At 40.0% G+C, this 23254-nt stretch overlaps 2 protein-coding genes across 4 annotated transcripts in view; one reads left to right on the top strand and one right to left on the bottom strand.

The window, feature by feature from the left end:
- The window catches only part of akap6 (A kinase (PRKA) anchor protein 6), a 198330-nt gene that overhangs the window by 142645 nt on the left and 32431 nt on the right, over nt 1-23254 (bottom strand). Inside the window, exon 1 of one of the 3 annotated variants that reach the window (XM_079853932.1) lies at nt 2953-3122. The exons of the other annotated variants lie outside the window; for them this stretch is intronic. The gene's annotated coding sequence lies outside the window, so the exon portion shown is untranslated. Of the gene's footprint in view, nt 1-2952; nt 3123-23254 lie in introns of those variants that run through there. 3 annotated transcript variants of the gene reach the window in all.
- On the top strand, nt 13612-17491 carry LOC307148622 (uncharacterized protein). Its single transcript, XM_079854286.1, has 2 exons — nt 13612-15191; nt 16453-17491. Exons 1-2 carry the CDS (start codon nt 13989-13991, stop codon nt 17191-17193), a joined length of 1944 nt encoding a protein of 647 aa, XP_079710412.1. The 5' UTR covers nt 13612-13988; the 3' UTR covers nt 17194-17491.

Raw genomic sequence — 23254 nt, 5'->3', positions numbered from 1 at the left:
GATTAATTGTTAAAAGATCGCGATCTCGATTCAAACACTCGTGTGATTTAATTTCCAAATGACAGCGACTCAGCTGTGTCTGTTAAACCATTGACAAATATGATCACAGCTAACATTCAAATCTGTGTTCACGCTGTAGCTGAGCCAGAGAAAGCAGTTGTCATGAATAGGTATGAAACAGTTTCTTTTCAGACTCTTTTCAACCACACAGTATCATTATTTCTATTACAAATATTCAAATTATCACAGAATAACTGATAAGTATGGATAAAAGTTTATAGTTCGGATATAAATACTGATGTCTATGGTAGTGATCAAAATTGAAAGTAAATTGACGCATCAGATATAAAGATTGTATCAATTACATCGTTTCACCAGTAGGTGACGACAAGTGACTGTTAAAACATTTGTCATTGAATCATTCATTCAAGAGATTCGTTAAACAAAAGCTGATTCATCCAGTAATGAAACAAGTGAAGTATTTATGAGTTGAATTCATTCAAACGGATTTATTTTAAACATTTTAAATAGACTGCAGCAATTCACATTTTGTCAGAACCACTAGTAATTTACATGTTATTTTGTTTAGTTGTAAATTCAGATTTGAAACAAAAAATCTGGATTCTCAATTTATCCAGAATCGTGCAGTTCTATATAATACAAATACATGTGTACATTTTTAATTGTGGCTTAAGTCTCCAAAAACTTCTTGGCATCACTTTTTTTCTTCTTTTTTTTTTCTCACAGGTTTTGGGCAAAATACTGAACGTGTCAGAACCTAAAAAGCACTGAGACAATCAAGACAAGTGTGAGAGAGAATATAGTTCATATGAGCATTTATGGGGCACGGCAGACATGCCAAAACAACTGCAGCTCGATGTCAACACAGCAACACCAGAGCTGCGGCCAGCAGCATCTATGATACGGTGCCGTCCACTCCCTAAAATAACACGGCACCGCTGAATGTAGGTCAGACATGTAGCAGGTCCCACACACTCCTGCCTCGCTGGCTCAAAAACAAACAGTAGAGTATCACAGATCATCTGCAGCACACATACTGTAATACAGATATCATGACACCATCTTCAGTTCTTGAAGAACATATCAACCTTTTGGTCTAGTTATGTCTTAGTTATGTCAAGATGAGGTGCAGTGAAAACATTTTATAAATAGTAAAATAAGAATAAATCACATTACATTATAAGAAGTGCATCAAAAAGATCCAAATATCTAATTTATGAGATACTTAAAGGATTAAGTGGTTGAACTATTTAAGTTTGAAAAATAAATGACTGGTGAACAAAACAAATGCATTTACACTTAGCTTAAAACATATAAGAGTTTATCTAGAATGTTTGACTCTCTCTAATGAGATGCTACTTGAATCAAATGATTCTAATTGATTCTCATTGGTGAAATTTCAGCATTATAATGGCCACAAAAGTGTTTAATTGATCAACGACTCAATTTCTTACATAGCTGTGCAGGTTTCATGTCTCGCATATATCACTTGTATTGTGTGTTGTTTTCCCTCACACAATACAATAATTTAAGCTCATATCAATATTTTATGTCCATTTCCCAAAGTCACTGTTACAAAATAAGCCTTTCAGGATGATATAACACCCTGATCCCCCAGTCTGGGTTTATTTGTATTTACTGACATGTACACGAACATTGATGTTCAAAATTATTATTTTTGTATAAATTATTCAGCAAGGATGCATTAAATTGATCAAAAGTGACAGTAAAGACATTTATAATGTTACAAAAGATTTCTATTTCAAATAAATGTTGTTCTTTTGAACAAGAATTATGAAAAAATGAATCATGGTTTGCAAAAAAAACAAAAACATAATTGATAATAATAAGAAATGTTTCTTGAGCAGCACATCAGCATATTAGAATGATTTCTGAAGGATCATGTGACCCTGAAGACTGGAGTAATGATGCTGAAAATTCAGCTTTGCATCACAGAAATAAATTACATTTACACAGATGTTTGAATGCAAGTTTACCGTGATATTAACAAGGTACTCGAAGGAGCTAAAAACCGGGTTCATACAGATATTGTAAAAATAAATTCCAGGACTTTAAGCACTACTTTTTTTGGTTTTCAAGGACTACAATGAGAGATCGCACTTATCAAACAATATCTTTAGGATTTTTTAAACTCAAATCACAGATATATGGTATCCAAATTACAACTTACAACATATTTAATAATATATATTAAATACAAAGTTTATAATGGCTACTATTGCTCAATAAATAATATTTTATATTATAATGTTGGCGTACTTTGTACCGAGAAAAGGTCTGATGGGGGTTTATCAGACGGGCTGCACTGTTAATTTTGCGTGAAAAGATTGTATTCGTGTTTTTTCGAAAAAATGAAATTTCATATTGTATTTCAATAAGTAAAGCACTTTTAAAGTACCTCTCCGTAAATATGGCTGTTTTCAAGGGTTTTCCAGGGTCTTGTACAAACCCTGTAAAAAGACCATGGTACCTTTTGAGATTTTTTGTTATCAGTGGAGATAAAGGCCAGTGAAAGTGACAGAGAAAGGGTGTGTATAGGGGCCACAGCTGCCCTCTCAACACCATGTGATCTCTGATGACACGAGCAGCACATTGACACACATACAAACACTCCCACGTAAATTAACTTTCATTCAAAGCCTCTTCCTTTTTCCAAATGCAAAATAATGCAAACATTTTCCAACAAAATATGCCAATCCAACATAATTCTCACCTTTTTCATTTAAAAATGTGCAAGAAATCCACAACCACACCAAACACAAAGCCAGCATAATCAATTATCCACAAAAGAAAACGCAGCCGCTCAACTTCACATCCGAACAATATTTCAAACAATCTCAGCAATGTCAAGCTGTCAGAGACTATCTGTTAGAAGCATACTTGAGCGTGTCAGTTGATCCGTCCTCTTACCTGCGCATCGGCTGAGGTAAAACACGACGAATGAAAGAGAATGAAGATTCGTTTAGTGTGCTCGGCGCGGCATGCGTGTCAGATCTGATGTCAGATGTGACAGCTCTGAGTGCTCGTGCTGTCTGATGTGTTGTCGTTCTCTCTCTGTATCTCTTCCTCACTCACTTCACTGCCCCATTTCTTCCATTCTGTCTTTCTCTCTGGAGGAGGGGCTGTCTCACCACACCGAGGGGCTATTTTGGGACTTGACCTCTCCCTCCCTCCAGCAGCCCTCGTGCTGGCCTCACTTTGTCTGCCCCACCAGCATGGGCAGCTGCTGCGGGGGGGTATTACACAGGGGTTTGAGGGGTAACTGGAGACGCTAAGGTCACAGCACACACACAGGCTTCCACATTAGCACTATCAACAAGGCTAGAACACTACATTTTACAGTAGAATACAGCCTACATGTGCAAAGTGGCAAGATTTTGTTTTATTTATGGCTGTGTTAAGGATTTACACTCTAAAATGTAGTCACCTTTGGCTTGCTTAGTTGGAGACACGTAATATTCAGCAATATAATTGATTTGACTGCACTGACTGAATCAACATTAAATTGCATTGAGCTGAATAGTTGCACTATTATCTTGCTACAGCTGCTTTATAGCAGAATTTGAATTCGTCTCATACTTTATGAAGTTTACATCATAAAACTTCTTAAAATTGCTGCTTTGAAAGCATTTCTAAGAGCTTTAAAAATAATGGTGACTTGACTAAAACACTTCATAAGATCAATGTGTCTATCACAGCAGATTTCAAGCAAATGCACCACAGACAAATGAACATTTGCATTTTTGACCTATGAATTTGAGACATTGAATATGATTTAAATGAAAAACTTAGCAAATGCAACAGATTCTTTGGAAAACTCCAAGCCTCTTGATGTAAAAACAGAGTATGCTGTACTGACACACAATTCCCTTACAGGATCATGTTTTTTTAAAACGTTACCATGAATGTAATACCATGGTATTTTCATATAAATATACAAATATGTTACTCATACCCTGCAGTGCAAAAGTTTGGAGTCAATAAGATTTTTTATTTTTTTAAAGAAATTAATACTTTTATTCTGTGAGGATGTATTATGGGTAAATTGTTTAAAAGTGACAGTAAAAGAGATTCAAAATAATGCTAAAGATTTCTATTTCAAACAAATGCTATTATTTTGGACTTTCTATTCATCAAATAAAAAATACTTGAATAAATGTATTATGGTTTCCACAAAAATATTAAGCAGCAAAGCTGTTTTCAATGTTTCTTGATCATCAAATCAGCATATCAGATTGATTTCTGAAAGATCATGTGACACTGAAGACTAATGTAATGATGATGCAAATTCAGCTTTGATCACAGGAATAAATTACATGTATTCAAATAGAAAAGTAATTTTGAATTGTAATAATATTTCACAATATTACTGTTTTTACTGTATTTTTGATCAAATAAATGCTACCTTGATGAGCAAAAGAGACTTCTTTCAAAAACATTTTCTTTTTTTTCTTTTTTTAACCTTACCGACACCAAATTTTTTGAAACATGGTATAGGTCAAAGTACAATGGTATCACCATTTAATGCTATAAAGGTAGCATGGTTCCACTACAATACAAAAACAGAATCTCAATTCAAGGGCTATTCAACTAGCTAATAAAAAGCTGTCTTAACTAAACGGTTAGTTCATCCAAAAATGCACTCACTCTCATGTTGTTCCAAACCTCTATGAGTTTCTTTCTTCTGTTGAACACAAAATAAAATATTCTGAAGAATGTTGGTAACCAGCAGACAGTTGATGGTAGCCATTGACTTCCATAGTCATTTCTTTTCTTACTATGGAAGTCGATGGCTACCGTCAACTGTCTGGTTGGAACAATACAGGTTTGGAACAACTTGAGGGTAAGTAAGTAATGACAAAATTTTCATTTTTAGGTGAACTATCCAAACAGACCTGTATTTACATTCTGCCAGATATATTTAATCATGGCAAATAGTGGTAAATGGAGCTGGAGTACTACAATCAAAGTATTCCATGAACACGCATGCATAAAACAAGAAATGTGCAGAACCTGTATGGACCTCCATAATAGAAATAATGGGGAAAAAAACTACAACATGCAAATGCCAAAACGTTTGAGGCCTTTAGCACTTTTTCAAATCACACAGACGTTTCATCACACTGTACACTATTCTCTCTCTGTAGAGGAGACTGAATTCTCCACATTACTAAGATTACATCACTCGAAATAAACATACACATGAAATGCTCTGGTCTCAACTGGATAAAAATACAGACGTGAGAAACATGGGTGTGTGTGTAAATCACATCACTGTGACCTGACAACTGGTCAAATTCTATTACATGCTATTAGTGCAGATGCATGTGTGCTCTATTATTAGTGTGTGTGTGAGTGTGTGTGCAAATCCCTCTCATACTGTACATCTGATCTGTGGAATAAGGGTGTGTCTGCATTACTGGTGTGTTGCAGACATTGTTCTGTGGGCTGATCTCATCTGGGAATGTGGACATCACAGCTGATCTACTGCCAGTCTCCACACACTACACACAACTGCTACTGCAAAACCCACAGAACTACTTCTGTACTATCTATCTATCTATCTATCTATCTATCTATCTATCTATCTATCTATCTATCTATCTATCTATCTATCTATCTATCTATCTATCTATCTATCTATCTATCTATCACAGTTCTCTCACGATTGCATGTTAGTGGCGCCATCCTTTGGTCAACAATTTGTCAAGCTGTGACACCAATTTTCTAAAATATGACATACTAAAGGATACTTTATATAAAACAAAATTTAACAGTTTTATTTATATTCTCTATTTATATTATCTTGATGTTTAAAAATAAATGTTAAATGTCTAAACAGTTCAACTTAAATCTATAAACCTTGAATGTTTTATTTGAGTGTAAATTATTCATTATATTTTAATTGATCAAATATTTAATGTATTATTTGTAATACAGTCTTAATTCATGCAACCGACAAGTGAACAAATGGGTGTTCATAATTAAATTACTATGAACTAGAGTTATACACTACCATTCAAAAGCTTAGAGTTGGTAAGATTTAGGCAGCAATTATTTTTTAGGATTCTTTAAAAAACAGAAAATTTGAAATAGAAATCTTGTTACATTATATATGCCTTTACTCTTTACTGTCACTGTCTTTACTTGAGTATTAATTATTCACTTTAATCTAATTAATTTATATATATATATATATATATATATATATATATATATATATATATATATATATATATATATATACAGTACCAGTCAAAAGTTTGGAAACGTTACTATTTTTAATGTTTTTGAAAGAAGTCTCTTATGCTCATCAAGCCTGCAGTTAAAAAAACAAAAACAAAAAAAACCAGCAATATTATGAAATATTATTACAATTTAAAATAATGGTTCTCTTTTTTAATATACTTTAAAATGTAATTTATTTTTGTGATGCAAAGCTGAATTTTCAGCATCATTACTCCAGTCTTTGGTGTCTTATGATCCTTCAGAAATCATTCTAATATGCTGATTTATGATCAATGTTGGAAACAGTTGTGCTGCTTAATATTTTTTTTATAACCTGAGATACTTTTTTCAGGATTATTTGATGAATAAAAAGTTAAAAAGAACTGTATTTATTTAGAATAGAAAACTTTTGTAACAATATACACTACCGTTCAAAAGTTTGGGAACAATAACTTTTTTTTTTTTAAGAAATTAGTACTTTAATTCAACAAGGATGCGTTAAATTGATAAAAGGTGATGGTAACGATTTATATTGTTAGAAATGTTTTTTATTTTGAATAAATGCTGTTTTTATGAATAAATGCTGTTAACGTTTTACTCATCAATGAATCCTGAAAAAAGTATTCCAAAAAAATATATTAAACAGCACAACTGTTTCCATCATTGATAATAACTGAGTATCAAATCAGCATATTAGAATGATTTCTGAAGGATCATAAGACACCAAAGACTGGAGTACTTGCTGATGAAAATTCAGCTTTGCATCACAAAAATAAATTACATTTTAAAATATATTAAAAAAGAGAACCATTATTTTAAATTGTAATGATATTTCATAATATTACTGTTTTTTTTTTGTTTTTGTTTTTTTTAACTGCAGGCTTGATGAGCATAAGAGACTTCTTTCAAAAACATTAAAAATAGTAACGTTTCCAAACTTTTGACTGGTACTGTATATATACACACTTTTTTTTTATCCCAGACTTTAGAATGGCACATCATCTCCACAAGATGGCACTGTTTGCTTGAAAGTCAAAGTCTATTTATAGTAAACACCATGTCACTAGATGCTGAATAATTGGTGTTTTAAGAGGAAGAGACATGTGACTGTAGATGGACAAGATGTTTCAGTCATCTGTAATTGCCTCACAATTACACATTTAAAAGATTCCTCCTGAAAGCTTGTCCGATATATTTCCCAGCATTCATATAACACACTCAAAGCTCCATTCTGAGGGAAGTTCTGGAGTCACTGCAAACATGAAGAAGAATCTCAGTATGAAAACTGAGTGTGAGTCACTAGTGTAGGAGTATCAGTCCGTGCTGAGCTCTGTGGCCTCTCATGGAGAAACAGATGTGTCCTGCCCGGACTGACTCATTGTCTGCTGATACTGAACACAAAGACTTCAGTCACCCCCTCAGAATAACCCTGGATTCAGCAAGAAACACACACGGAATTCTTCCCAACAACAATGCATCAACAGAAACTCCACAAAAGAAGCAGAAAACTGTGCTTAACCAACCTAAGAAAAGGAGCAGGCAGAAATCAAAATGTCATACTGAAAAATTATATATAATTATAATAACTTTATATAAGATATAATTATATATAATTTCATATTTAATTTATATTTATACTATTTATTGTTAATCATTAAAAAGTATTACATTTATTAATATACATGAATCAATTATACACATTCTCCACACATATTGTCATATGTAGGGTCACAGGAAATTATAATTATGTAATTATTATATAATTAATAATTCTTACATAATTTAAAATGATTGTGTACTTATTCATCAGGTGTGCATATATGGGTCTAATTCTTCAATAAAAGTCTCTTTATAGAGCGTGACAGGTTCAAAACGAGCAGTGATGAAATGTGGCTTTCAAACTGACTGAAACAATCAGGGATCTTGTTTCTTGTTTCAGAAATATCTTCAAATTGACAGTTGCTACACAGCCAAAAATCAACATACTGTAAGATTTGATTAACTTTACCACGCTTGCAGTGCTGTCACTTTACAGCTATAAAGACGTAACTATGGACTATGAAGGAAAAGCTTCTCTTCAGAGACACACACACACACATACACACACATACACACACAAAAAGTCACTTTAACATTTTAAAAGCCTCACATGATTTATTAAGAGGAAAGGCAGCTTCTCAGACTGGCTGTAAAACTAACACCAGAAACTGCAGTGTGTTATTTAACAAATAGACAAATGTAATGATAGAGGAAAAAGAGAAAACCAGCAGGTCACGTTCCAGAGATGGTGACATAAGTTCAGTTAAAGGAGAGATTCCTGTAGCACATTAATAATGCACAGTCTCCGCTGAGAGAAACAATGACGCAGCCGGTTTCCTTTTTACTTTCACTTATTTAAAGCTAAAGTGTGTTGCGTTTTGAGGTTAAAACACTTTTGTTCCTTCTCAGTTTCAAAACATGTCTGGGTTTATTTGAATGGCTCTCATCTGTTCAAGCAGATCCACAGGCTGTCTGATTCTCCCTCATGAAAGACATCGAGAGGGTAAACGTCTAATTAAAGACAGCTGAGCACGCTGTTCTGAAGATGAAATGAGAACACAACTGAAAAACAGTGATGTTACAGAAACGGTGTTATGTAATGGTTTCTTGATTCATCTGAAAGCGGAGCAGAGGGATTCAGCTGCGAGAGAAACACTGAAACTCTCACTATAATCGCATCATCATCACTGTCAAACACTTGATGTGGAATGGTGTTACTATAGTGCATTAGACCAGGGTTTCCAAACGAGGGATCACAAGTTGATCAAAGAAAATAATTACTAAAAACAAAACAAAAAGGTAAAATAAATCATTTTTAAATAAAAACAAACAAAAACATTTTTAAAAAAAGATGTAACCAATAACCAACATCAGAGAGCAGTAAACATATGTTGTTCATTTTTGAAATATTACCTTAAAATCTCAGGGAGTACTAATAATAATAATAATAATAATAATAATAGTTTATTTTTTATAGCGCCTTTCAAGAACCCAAGGTTGCTTCACAAAATAATACAAATAGTTGACAGACAAATAGACAAGCAATCTGCTTATTATAACACTCAAACAAGCAGAAAAGCAGATGGAGAAAACCAATAACTACAAATAATTAACATGAGAAGTTATAGAATCAGAGAAAACATAAATTTCGATAAAGTAATCATGTAACAAATACTGAAAAAGAGGAAGACAGAAGTATAGAGAAAAATGATTATTTACTGAGCATGGTGAATAGATGAGTTTTGAGTTGAGATTTAAAGATCTGGAGGTTAGGGGTGGCACGAAGATTAGGGGGCATCTTATTCCTTATAGGCTTATGCCTATAACACTAAAAGCCCTACCACCCACAGTAGAGAGTTTATACTTGGGTATGACAAGCAAATTGTCATTGCTAGATCTAAGGGTCCGGGCAGGAACATACTGTTGCACTAACTCAGCAAGGTATTGGGGTGCGGGGCCATGGCAGGCTTTATAAACTAAGACTATGGGCCCTGTCTTGCACCCAGCGCAACTGACTTTGTACACTGACGCATGTATCATTCCTATTTTCTGTGGACTTTTCCCTCCACAGACGCATGCCGGTAAACTCGGAAATACACTTGCGCTCCCCGGGGGCGGTTCAGCGCAAAGAGGAGGCGTGTTCCGACGCAACGTTCCCTGATGCTATTTTGCAGGTTTAGAAAACAATTCCGCCACTGACTAGGAAAAACCTAGTCTAAAGTCAGTGGCGCGTTGCACATGTTATTCAAATGCTATTTTAAGGGTGCATGCTTGGCCATAATCAATGTAGCGTGTGCACAACACACATACACTTTGATTCTCTCATCTACACAGAAGCAGCCGTTTTCATTTTTGCAAATCATACATTATTACAATAGATAGATAGATAGATAGATAGATAGATAGATAGATAGATAGATGTTTTACGGCCCTGACGAGAATGTCGGTCTCCTCGGCTGTGAACCGCTCCTGGCGCGCGCCTGGCAAATCCGCCGTTATAATAGCAATGCGCCATAGAACAAGCGTGCCTGCTTTTAAAGGGAATGTGAGATGATGCTCTGATTGGTTTATTTCACGTTACGCCCAAACCACACCTATGAATAATGAAGCTACTTCAGACCAACCCATTTTAGATTTGCGTCGGGCGCAAGAGTCATTTATCCCGCCGGTATAATAGCAACAGCGCCCAAGACCCGCCCACAAAGTTACTTGCGTTTCGCGCTTGATACTTGCGTTTCAGATCGTTAAAATAGGGCCCTATAAGTTTAAACTTTATGCGATTGACCACAGGAAGCCAGTGAAGTTTGTAAAGGATGGGAGTGATATGTGCAGATATTTTATTATATGTAGCAAGGGCTCGAGCAGAGTTTTGCACCATTTGAAGGCGATGTATAGCTTTGGTGGGTAAGCCGCTATATAAGGAGTTACAGTAGTTCAATCTGGAGGTTATAAACGCGTGGATAACAGTTTCAGCATCTCCAAAGTTAAGAGAGGGGCGTATACGAACAATATTCCGCAAGTGGAAGAAGCATGATTTAACAATCTGACCGATGTGTGAGTCAAAACGTAACGAGGAGTTGAACAAAACTCCCAGATTCCGCAGTTTTTGAAGGCCTAATCTGGACACTATCAATATCAATGAACATGTCATGCCGGTGTAAACTCTGTGATTTAGGGCCAATCAACAAGATTTCAGTTTTGCCAGCATTAAGCTGTAAGAAGTTATCAGACATCCATGTTTTAAGTTCCTGAAGGCAAGAGATAACAGAAGCGGGTGGACAAGCTGAGTTAGGTTTAACCATAAAATAAATTTGAATATCATCAGCGTAACTATGAAAGTTGAGACCATGCCGTCTGATGATTTGTCCTAGTGGCAGCACATAAATGAGAAATAAAAGAGGACCAAGTACAGAACCTTGAGGTACACCATGAGAAATAGTGACGGTACGGGATCAATTCTCACCTATACTAACAAATTGCTGTCTATCCGATAGATATGAAGTTAACCACTGAAGAGCAGCACCAGTGATACATATTGCAGACAGTCGAGAAAGAAGTGTAGAGTGGCACACAGTGTCAAATGCTGCACTGAGATCAAGAAGAACCAGGATACTATGGGCACCAGGATCAGAAACCAGGAGGAGATAATATAGCACTTTTAAAAGTGCCATTTCTGTGCTGTGATAAGGACGAAAACCAGATTGAAGTGGTTCAAAAAGATTATGTTTCTCTAAATGTGACAGCAGTTGTGCCACAACTACCTTCTCAAGTAACTTGGCAACGAAAGGGAGGTTCGATATTGGTCTATAATTGTTCTGAATGAGGTTAGAGGCCAGATTGTTTAGTATTGGAGTGATGGCCGCTACTTTTAGATAATGTGGAACATAGGCAAGTGGCAAGAGATCTATTTATAATATGAGTAATAGGTTGAATAAGTGAAGGCAAAAGGGTTTTTAGAAGGTATGTTGGAATAGGATCAAGTGTACAGGAAGTAGAATTAGATTTGATAATCAGTTGTTCAACCACAGATGTATTTGTGAGTAAAAAAGTGTCAAGCAGACGACCTATCAGATATGGAGTTGAATAGGAAGAGGCAGTTGGAGAAAAAACTTGATAAATGTTGTTGTTTTTTTTGTAGGAAAAATGACTGAAATCTTTCACAGAGATCAACAGAGCCAGTAATAGCTACAGATGGTGATTTGACCAGTTTGTTTATCTCAGAGAAAAGAGCTTTAGGTTAGCACTTGGCTTTGTTGATAACAGTAGAAAGATAGTCAGAATACGCAATGTTAAGTGCTTCTTTATATTTCATTACTGAATCTGAAAAAACGCCATGGCATGGACAAGAAGGGAAGATTTTTTGTAAAGTCTTTCAAGACGCCTACATTTTGTTTTCATAACTCTAAGCTCAGGGGTGAACCAAGGAGAGGAATGGGTAGATGGGACAGGTCTAGTTATTAATGGAGCAAGATCATCCAAAAGATTACAAATAGACTCATCATAGGTTGAAACTATCTCATCAGGACTCAGGAGGTTGAGTGAGGAAGGAAGAGCAGAAACGGCAATAGTAGCAGAGAAATTGTCAACAGTTATAGATCTCAGGTTACGGTAAGATATAGTAGTTTTAGTTTTTGGTTTTACAAGAGGAAGTGAGAAGTCAAAGACAATTGGTTTATGATCAGCGATGCCCAAATCATGTCCCTGAGAATGCACATTGTCAATACCAAGAGTACAAAGCAAATCGAGAGTATGAGAGTGAGAATGTGTGGAAAAATCAATATGCTGAGATACTTCAAAATAATTCAAAACGGACAAAGTCTTTTGCAGAAGTACAATCAGAATCAACATGTATGTTAAAGTCACCTAGCATCATGATTCTGTCATGCTGGGCACAGGCGAGAGTGAGAAATTCAGTCAATTCAGTGACAAGGTTTGTATTATATCTAGGGGGTCTATAAATCAACAAAATCAGAAGCGGAGTGATAGACATTTAAAACTAGGAACATCAAGAACGTCGTATTTAGTCACTTTATAATTGTTCTTAAGGATCACAGCCAGGCCACCACCTCTGCCACTAAGTCGAGGTTTTGTCAGATAACTATATCCAGGAGGGGTTAAAAGGTTCAGTTCAATGAAATCATCAAGCATTTGCCAGGTTTCAGTCAGAAATAGTAAATCCAGGTTTCTCTCAGTTGTAATTTCATTCAGCAGTGTAGCCTTGCCAGTCAAGGAACGAAAGAGCGCAATTGTGTCAATGGGGAACATTCGTTGACAAGTAGACCACATATCTGGTTAGGGGTATGAGGGTCCTGGCGCGATGAAGAGTCACATCGTTACTATGGTAACCATTTCGATCTCTGCGACCAGATCACAGGTATTGATAGAGAGGAGTTGCAATCATAAAACCACCGACGTTTAGCAGACTGATGGATATAACGTGCACGACATGCAATTCTGAGGGTAGAACACCAATCAAATGTAGAGGTTTCCAGTCGGGAGGGACGATTTAGGTTATACAGTTGCAATGAGGTATAATGAAAATCCATATCGCCAATGAGAAGCAAAACAAGCCCAAAAAAGACAAGGGCAAGTGGTCTCAATGCCAGAGAGTTATTAATAGCAAAAGACATCTCCTTGCACAATTTAAGACACACTCACAGAAAGCAGTATGGCCACCCTAAACAAACACCACGTTAGCCAAACCCAGCTGACGTTAGGTGTGATCCACAAAACCAAACAAAACAGTAAAGTGAGGCCACAGCACTCCACATTAGCCAGGCCCGTATAGGCAGAACCACAAAGTGTCACATGCCTGTCCTGTCTCGTGTAGCACATGTGGTGTTTGTGTTCCTGTCATTGTTTTGACCCCACCCTCCTTGTTATCTTATTATTGGTTTCATTTGCCCCACCTGTTGTTCCTCATTACCTGCCTGATTTGTCCCTTTTATAAGTTCCTTTGTGTTTGCAGTCTGTGTCGGATCGTTGTCTTGTACACGTCTCCCGTTTCCCCGTGACCCGTTTGGTATGTTCATTTTTGAAGTTGTTGTTTGGTATTTTGTAATGTTTTCCCCCTCGTGGGTGTTTTGTTTTACGTTGTTCTTTTGTTTATTAAAAACCCCTTTCCTCTGCACTTGAGTTTTCCTTGTTTTCTTAGTTTTCCGTGACAGAACGATCCGACCATGTCAAAAACTCAGCAGAGGAAGTCCCAGCATCCACTTGTTCCCCCGGTCTCATGCCAACAGTATGAACGCATTCTTCGTGTTCAATCGTTGATTGCGCTCCGCCAGCAGGGAACTGATCTAAGGAAGTTCGCGGTCAAATTCCTTAGTGCAGCAGAGGGACTGGGTCTTAATGAGGAGCCCCTCAAGGACCTTTTCTTTTATGCCCTTGACAAGCCCATGGATTGGGTACTGAGAAGGGCGTATGACCGCAGCACTTTTGAGGGTATGGTGGAGGGTCTCGCTCGCCTGCAGGAGCGAGAGGCCATGAAGAGGGTCCCAGTTCCGGTGACCTCAGTACCGGTGGTCCCGAGTCCAGTGTTCCCAGTTCCGATGGTCCCGAGTCCAGTGGTCCCAGTTCCAGTGGCTCCAGTTCCAGTGGTCTCGAAATGGAGGAGGAGGAAGAAGACTCCTTCCGTGACTGTTCCGGTGACCTCAGTTCCGGTGGTCCCTGTTCCGGTGGTCCCTGTTCCGGTGGTCCCTGTTCCGGTGGTCCCTGTTCCAGTGATCCTGCTCGCACTGCCTGCACCACCTCAGCGATGCGTCACGTCTGCCCAGCCGGAGACTGTTCACGTCACGTCTGCCCAGCCGGAGCCTGTTCACGTCACGTCTGCCCAGCCGGAGCCTGTTCACGTCACGCCTGCCGAGCCTGTGTCTTCGGACAAGATGGCCGCCGCCGAGAGTGTTCCCGTCACGTCTGCCGAGCCTGTGTCTTCGGACAAGATGGCCGCCGCCGAGAGTGTTCCCGTCACGTCTGCCGAGCCTGTGTCTTCGGACAAGATGGCTGCCGCCGAACCTGTTCACGTCACGCCTGCCGAGCCTGTGTCTTCGGACAAGATGGCCGCCGCCGAGAGTGTTCCCGTCACGTCTGCCGAGCCTGTGTCTTCGGACAAGATGGCCGCCGTCGAGCCTGTGTCTGTTCCTGAGCTTGAGCCAGAGCCGGAGCCAGTGTCTGTTCCTGAGCCGGAGCCAGTGTCTGTTCCTGAGCCGGAGCCAGTGTCTGTTCCTGAGCCGGAGCCAGTGTCTGTTCCTGAGCCGGAGCCAGTGTCTGTTCCTGAGCCGGAGCCAGTGTCTGTTCCTGAGCCGGAGCCAGTGTCTGTTCCTGAGCCGGAGCCAGTGTCTGTTCCTGAGCCGGAGCCAGTGTCTGTTCCTGAGCCGGAGCCAGTGTCTGTTCCTGAGCCGGAGCCAGTGTCTGTTCCTGAGCCGGAGCCAGTGTCTGTTCCTGAGCCGGAGCCAGTGTCTGTTCCTGAGCCGGAGCCAGTGTCTGTTCCTGAGCCGGAGCCAGTGTCTGTTCCTGAGCCGGAGCCAGTGTCTGTTCCTGAGCCGGAGCCAGTGTCTGTTCCTGAGCCGGAGCCAGTGTCTGTTCCTGAGCCGGAGCCAGTGTCTGTTCCTGAGCCGGAGCCAGTGTCTGTTCCTGAGCCGGAGCCAGTGTCTGTTCCTGAGCCGGAGCCAGTGTCTGTTCCTGAGCCGGAGCCAGTGTCTGTTCCTGAGCCGGAGCCAGTGTCTGTTCCTGAGCCGGAGCCGGTGGTGCCAGTTCCTGTGCCTGAGCCGGTGGTGCCAGTTCCTGTGCCTGAGCCGGTGGTGCCAGTTCCTGTGCCTGAGCCGGTGGTGCCAGTTCCTGTGCCTGAGCCGGTGGTGCCAGTTCCTGTGCCTGAGCCGGTGGTGCCAGTTCCTGTGCCTGAGCCGGTGGTGCCAGTTCCTGTGCCTGAGCCGGTGGTGCCAGTTCCTGTGCCTGAGCCGGTGGTGCCAGTTCCTGTGCCTGAGCCGGTGGTGCCAGTTCCTGTGCCTGAGCCGGTGGTGCCAGTTCCTGTGCCTGAGCCGGTGGTGCCAGTTCCTGTGCCTGAGCCGGTGGTGCCAGTTCCTGTGCCTGAGCCGGTGGTGCCAGTTCCTGTGCCTGAGCCGGTGGTGCCAGTTCCTGTGCCTGAGCCGGTGGTGCCAGTTCCTGTGCCTGAGCCGGTGGTGCCAGTTCCTGTGCCTGAGCCGGTGGTGCCAGTTCCTGTGCCTGAGCCGGTGGTGCCAGTTCCTGTGCCTGAGCCGGTGGTGCCAGTTCCTGTGCCTGAGCCGGTGGTGCCAGTTCCTGTGCCTGAGCCGGTGGTGCCAGTTCCTGTGCCTGAGCCGGTGGTGCCAGTTCCTGTGCCTGAGCCGGTGGTGCCAGTTCCTGTGCCTGAGCCGGTGGTGCCAGTTCCTGTGCCTGAGCCGGTGGTGCCAGTTCCTGTGCCTGAGCCGGTGGTGCCAGTTCCTGTGCCTGAGCCGGTGGTGCCAGTTCCTGTGCCTGAGCCGGTGGTGCCAGTTCCTGTGCCTGAGCCGGTGGTGCCAGTTCCTGTGCCTGAGCCGGTGGTGCCAGTTCCTGTGCCTGAGCCGGTGGTGCCAGTTCCTGTGCCTGAGCCGGTGGTGCCAGTTCCTGTGCCTGAGCCGGTGGTGCCAGTTCCTGTGCCTGAGCCGGTGGTGCCAGTTCCTGTGCCTGAGCCGGTGGTGCCAGTTCCTGTGCCTGAGCCGGTGGTGCCAGTTCCTGTGCCTGAGCCGGTGGTGCCAGTTCCTGTGCCTGAGCCGGTGGTGCCAGTTCCTGTGCCTGAGCCGGTGGTGCCAGTTCCTGTGCCTGAGCCGGTGGTGCCAGTTCCTGTGCCTGAGCCGGTGGTGCCAGTTCCTGTGCCTGAGCCGGTGGTGCCAGTTCCTGTGCCTGAGCCGGTGGTGCCAGTTCCTGTGCCTGAGCCGGTGGTGCCAGTTCCTGTGCCTGAGCCGGTGGTGCCAGTTCCTGTGCCTGAGCCCTGGCCGCCCGAGGGGTCTTCTCCGCCCTGGCCGCCCGAGGGGTCTTCTCCGCCCTGGCCGCCCGAGGGAGAGTCTGCTCCGCCCTGGCCGCCCGATGGACCCTCGGCTCCGCCCTGGCCTCCAGAACTGTCCATTTTCCCTGCCCCACCCTGGTCTGTCTCTCTTGTTCCCCCTGTCCCACCCTGGTCTGTCTTTTCTGTTTCCCCTGTCCCACCCTGGTCTGTCTTTCCTGTTCCCCCTGTCCCGCCCTGGTCTGTCCCTCCCGTCCCGCCCTGGTCTGTCCCTCCCGTCCCGCCCTGGTCTGTCCCGCCCTGGTCTGTCCCTCCCGTCCCTAGTGGAGCGTCTGGTAGCCGCTCCTTTAGGAGGGGGTAATGTCACATGCCTGTCCTGTCTCGTGTAGCACATGTGGTGTTTGTGTTCCTGTCATTGTTTTGACCCCACCCTCCTTGTTATCTTATTATTGGTTTCATTTGCCCCACCTGTTGTTCCTCATTACCTGCCTGATTTGTCCCTTTTATAAGTTCCTTTGTGTTTGCAGTCTGTGTCGGATCGTTGTCTTGTACACGTCTCCCGTTTCCCCGTGACCCGTTTGGTATGTTCATTTTTGAAGTTGTTGTTTGGTATTTTGTAATGTTTTCCCCCTCGTGGGTGTTTGTTTTACGTTGTTCTTTTGTTTATTAAAAACCCCTTTCCTCTGCACTTGAGTTTTCCTTGTTTTCTTAGTTTTCCGTGACACAAAGAAACACTACTCAATGAACAAGAGGAAACTTACCCACTGAGAGTGCAGAGTGGTAAAGCCAAGACAGTGGGCAGAGGGCTCGCGGGGATTTCACAAAGTGAGACACTGAACAGAAGTTTGCAAAAATTGTCCAAAATTGGCCAAGGAATGTCAGAGGGACTTCAGAAGATGTGATGCTTCAGTCCCGATATCACATAGCAGTTCAAGATGCTTCACTCAAACATCCTTCAAATAAAACAGTACTTCAAATAAATATTTTAGATCAAAGAGGTTCAGATGACAAAAAGTTTGTGAATCCCCACATTAGACTCTTACACCTGCTGATGCCTTTTACACCCTAAAAATGTACAAAAGTTTTTAATTAAAGAGGGTTGAAATTAAGTTTAATTGCTGCCTTAATTTTTTTAAGAAGCATCAAAGCGGTGCAAAAGTTACAACAAAAGTTAAAACAATTACTAAAGAAGATAATCAAATTAAAGCTCATTACTCATAAGGGCGGCGTTTGGCGGGGGCAAAAACTACCAAGTATTGTACAACAACTCACCCTGCCCCCATATATTTCTACTGGAAGCATAGGCTATAGAATTATTAATTAATTTATATACATTGCATGTTCAGAGCTTTAATAAAAGCCAAGTTCCATCCGAACTGAACTAGGACCAATTATCTGCAAAATATGACTGAAGCCGGTTTATTTAATTTTGCATGAGTGGTGAGCCGCTCCTATCGTGATGTCAAAGATAAAATGTGTGACCCATTTGCATTCCATCGAGAATTGGAGAAAGTCTAAAATGACATTTAACAGCCACATAAACTAAAAAGACTGATGAAAAGAGAAAACAAATTGCATCAAAATAAATTAGAAAGCATTTTAAACTACTCATGACCACTCTTACTGGAATTTATTAAGTTTTATTCTAACAGTGGTACATTTTGAATAACTTATTGTAGAATTTATAATGGATCTGTTAAGGGAATAGATTTATTAAGAACGGTGTTGTAGCTAAAGTTTCTAAAAGTGTAGGCAGCTATTTTTCATAACCAAACAAAAGGAAAAAAAAAAAACTAAACATGGTAATGATGAGACAAAAATGGTTTTACCTGCAATTAAAGCCTTATTGTAACAAACACTTTTTGTTACAAGAACTATGTTACTTTTTCATAAGGGCAAGTCAGAATCAAGAGCTTTAAAGTCTGGACGTTCTTTACTTATTGGTCAAACAATCAGTTTTCCTCATGTGTTCTGTTTTAATAATAGCTGATATTAGGTAAAACCTGGCCTTCGGATTTTCCAAGAGATGACATAGCAGAAATTATGATTAACTGTTAAGGAGTAGGAAATAAACAATTTAATATATAAAAAAAACTTCCCATGGCACTTTGAAGTAGAATATTCTGTCAAACTGATAAGGTTCCAGGTGCTTAAAGGGATGGTTCGGAGTAAAATCAACCTAGGGTCCTTTGCACCATGACCTCGAGCCAAACACCCCCCCCTAGAAGCCTTTTTTCCCTTGGTCGAAGATTATTAAACTTAGAGCTTATTTAGAGATATCAACCGGATGGCTTAGTGCAGGCACTAATGGATCCTATGATGTATCTCGTAAATTACCCCACTAATAATGCCCAGAATGATACCAAACCTATACAGTAGTACAAATAGGTTCTGTACTCATGAAACGAGGCATTGGAAAGTTTGTAAGTACATCAGGAGTTTATTTAAATAACACTTGCCTGACGGCTCATGCTACTGCTAACCCGGACGTCGACGTCACTTCAGTGATTTGGGAAAAGCACCTAAAAGTCCTGGCAGAAAGCGATGCATAAGGATGTAGTGTAACATCAAAAAAATTGTGCATTTCCTGGAACTAGGCGTCGTTACACTACATCCTTATGAATCGCTTTCTGCCAGGACTTTTAGGTGCTTTTCCCAAATCACTGAAGTGACGTCGACGTCCGGGTTAGCAGTAGCATGAGCCGTCAGGCAAGTGTTATTTAAATAAACTCCTGATGTACTTACAAACTAATAATTAATTTACGAGATACATCATAGGATCCATTAGCGCCTGCACTAAGCCATTCGGCTGATCTCTTAAATAAGCTCTAACTTTAATAATGTTCGACCAAGGGAAAAAGGCTTCTGGGGGGGGTGTTTGGCTCGAGGTCATGGTGCAAAGGACCCTAGGTTGATTTTACTCTGAATCATCCCTTTAAATAATACAAAATACATCATATGTCCTATGTAAACAAGTAACTAGTAGTTAACTAGGCTATTACTTTCTTGCAGTTATGTTATTAACCAACTTTGCATGTGGATATGTAAGATACCACAGAAGATGCCACAATCAATAAATAAGCCTAAATCATTCTCACGACAGAGCATGTCCTGGGTCCCCGCTAAAACAGTTCCAGCAACCAAATGTTCAACCCTTTCTCATAGGGATAAGAAGTTCAAGTGAGGAAAATATTACAAAAAAGTTTTAAAAAAGAATTTATTTCATGCAATCTCAGACCTATTATTAGCCAGAATAGCATGTAACAACCTTTCCTAAAATGAGAACTTCAGCTTACCTGGGAAAAATGAATGCATGCAGCGTGACTTTTAAATCCATATTTACACATGCCCATCAATGCAACCCCTACCTGAAAAAAAAAACATCCAGCAAGCTATGCTCTAACAAAAAGAGAGTATGAGTTGAGTAGAGAAATCTGATAAGACCTCTGGTGTGATTGATCCACATCCAATTCAACTAATCTAGAACCCAAAGATCCATTACGACCATTCTGTTTATAGCCGATCCCTGCATCTCCAGACATCTAAGATGGACTGCTGTGGTGCTGTTAATGATCCAACTAAAAGACTGGATTTTAGGCACAGTCTTTCATCATTTATATGTATTCAGGGTCCAGAATTTATGTTTGTACCACCACACCTGCAAATGGCCAGTAAATTTAGAAAAGAATATCTAATATAGAATAACAAATATTTCTTAATGGCCAATTTGTACTCTCATTTGGTGCTCGGCGAGTGTCAATTGTGGTCCCTGTATGCATCAATGTGTTCAAACAAACAAAATACACACTGGGAGTGTGAGAAGGGCCTGTATACACAGCTGCTTCAATAAATAAAAGTATCTACATGAAATAATGATTTGAGCTGAAATTGTAGATTAACTTTCAGCTTCTGCTACAAAAAAAATAGAGTTACAAAAGAGAAAAGACTTTAGTTCACTAACACATTCATCTAAAATATAACATGTCTTTCTCTATTTCAAGTTTCTTCTAACCCAGCTCTTTGTCTCTTATCAGATCGTTGCTCTTTGTTTCAGTGATGTGTTCAGGGTTTTTTTGTTTTGTTTTTTGCTGAGCTTCTGGGCATCTATCAAAGTTTCATGCTCATCCTTAAAAAATGAATAATGAAGTACTCAGCCCAATTTTAACACTGTTCATACTATTTTGAGTCGCAAGATGGCACGAATTATCTGGTGTGAAAAGAGAGAGACCACGATATGATACAGTAATGTTCAAAGGTTCGGGTCAGTAATACAATTTTATACATGTAGCAAATTACCTCTAAAGAAATATTAATAATCAATCATAACTTGTTATAACTGATTATGAATATTTGGATCATTTAATAGAATTAACGTAATGTAGTAAAATTAGCCTAATATTACAATCAATCCACCTGTTCGTCCGGTGAACACTCTGTGTTAATTGTTTATTAATTCTAATTAATGTTAATTTCCGGGGGAGGGAAATGTCTTTCTAACTGTACAGTACTACAAAGAGCCTGTAGTCAAAATGTAAATTGTAAAATAAACTTTGCTGCAAGCAGAGAATCAGAGCCAAATACGTATTGTGCACAAGTTTTATTAACTAAATCACAAACATAACTAATCTAAACACTAGGGGTGTAACAATACCCTAATTTCACGATTCGATACATATCACGATACTGAACTCACGATACGATATTATTGCGATACTCCAAGACATATAATAAAAGGTTAAGAAAAAATTTACTGTTGATTAAATGCTAAATTTGATATAACATTGTGGGTGTAAATGAATAGGCTTGGACAATGGTGACACCAGAATAAATATATTCATGATTCTGAACCTGAAAATACAGAATTATTTTACTTATTTAACTCTGTCACAGTCTAGATATATTTAAAATAATGTAGGCCACTTTTTACTGGTAACATAAGACATAAGACTGGCATTATCAAGACACACTAATATTCCCCCATTATTATACATTATATTCAACATAATATATTGTAGTTTAATGTAGTACTACTAACTCTGAAAACTTCAATTTTTTCACACAGGGTAATTTTTATTTCGGGTGAACTATCCACGATAGATATCGTCATTATCCACGATACATATTGTTGCATTTTTGTATTGCGATATATTGTGACACGATATATTGTTACACCCATACTAAACACACATACGTATGCATAGGTAAAATGGTGAGTGACAGAATGCAACCATCATCTTATCATTTTCAGAGCACCTCATTTCATTTCTTTTGCAGTGAAACATTTCGTGAAGTTCCTGAAGAAGGATTTTGATGGTCTCAATCGATTTCTTCGGCGTTCACTGGAGAATTGGTGATGAACTTGCGTGGTTGGTTTGACTCTGTTCCCATGGCTGGAGTGCAGACTGTGGCCTGACAGCCCTGGGCCGGAGAGGACACCCAGAGCAAACAGGAGAAGGGAGGAAGTCGGAAGAGTTGATGGTTGGAGTTACGATGGACTTCTTCTGCATTGAATGAAGACATTGTGCCATACTCCTGATCTTGTCTTTGATTGTTCTGGTTGAGAGAGTCCTCTCTCTCCTGAATGAGCACATGGCTGGTTGTGGGTCCAGGTCTGCTGCCCTGGGGCCTAGTGTGGCCATGCAGGACAGCAATGCGAACGTCCCAAGAAGGCCAAGAGCGGGAAGGGCTTGTGTAGAGGCCATTTAAAGTCTGAAAAAGGTGGCTCGACCAATAAGAAAGGGGGAATTTCCAAGTGGGAAATACCTCTGTTGGGAGAATTTATGGCTCTGTCTCAAGTGTGGTTAGACATAGGCCTTGCTGTTTGTGTCCATTTATACTCAGATAGATATAACAAACACACACTGTATTCTATGAGAAGGTGATGTACACTAAAGTGTGAGTCATTAAATGAGGATTAATTAGATAGGAGTCACGATACATTGACCGTTGGTCCTATCATAAAATGCATAGTCTCAAAGACATAATAGTATCAAAAGACACTACACAAGACAGTAAATCATTCACGCAGTGTGCATGTTCATTTACAGGTCAGTTCGTCCATAAATGAATGCAGGAAAGTCTGTTTTAAGGGCTGTGGGTCTTTCCTATGGCCTCTGCTTTTTCCACGTGACCACATTTTTAACAGCAATAAAACCAACTTATCTGATCGTAGTCATGATAACCAAGACCCTTCTTGCACTTGATGGGGGGAATGGACCATAGATCCCAGAGTGAGTTTTAAAGATTATTTGTTAAATATGACAAATAATTGTGTCTGATTTGTCTCAGTCGTTACATACATTTAGTAGTATAATACAATACAATAAATGAATTAATAAAGAATGTAATACTTTTATTCAGCAAGGATGTACTTTTATCAAAAGTGGCAGTAAAAGAATCCTTGGTTCCACAAAAATATACTGTTTTCAACATTGATAATAATAAGAAATG

The sequence above is a fragment of the Squalius cephalus genome (assembly GCF_949319135.1).
Source record: "Squalius cephalus genome assembly, chromosome: 20".
NCBI lineage: Eukaryota > Metazoa > Chordata > Actinopteri > Cypriniformes > Leuciscidae > Squalius > Squalius cephalus.
The sequence above is the reverse complement of the archived record's forward strand: the minus strand, read 5'-3'. Positions and strand labels throughout refer to the sequence as shown.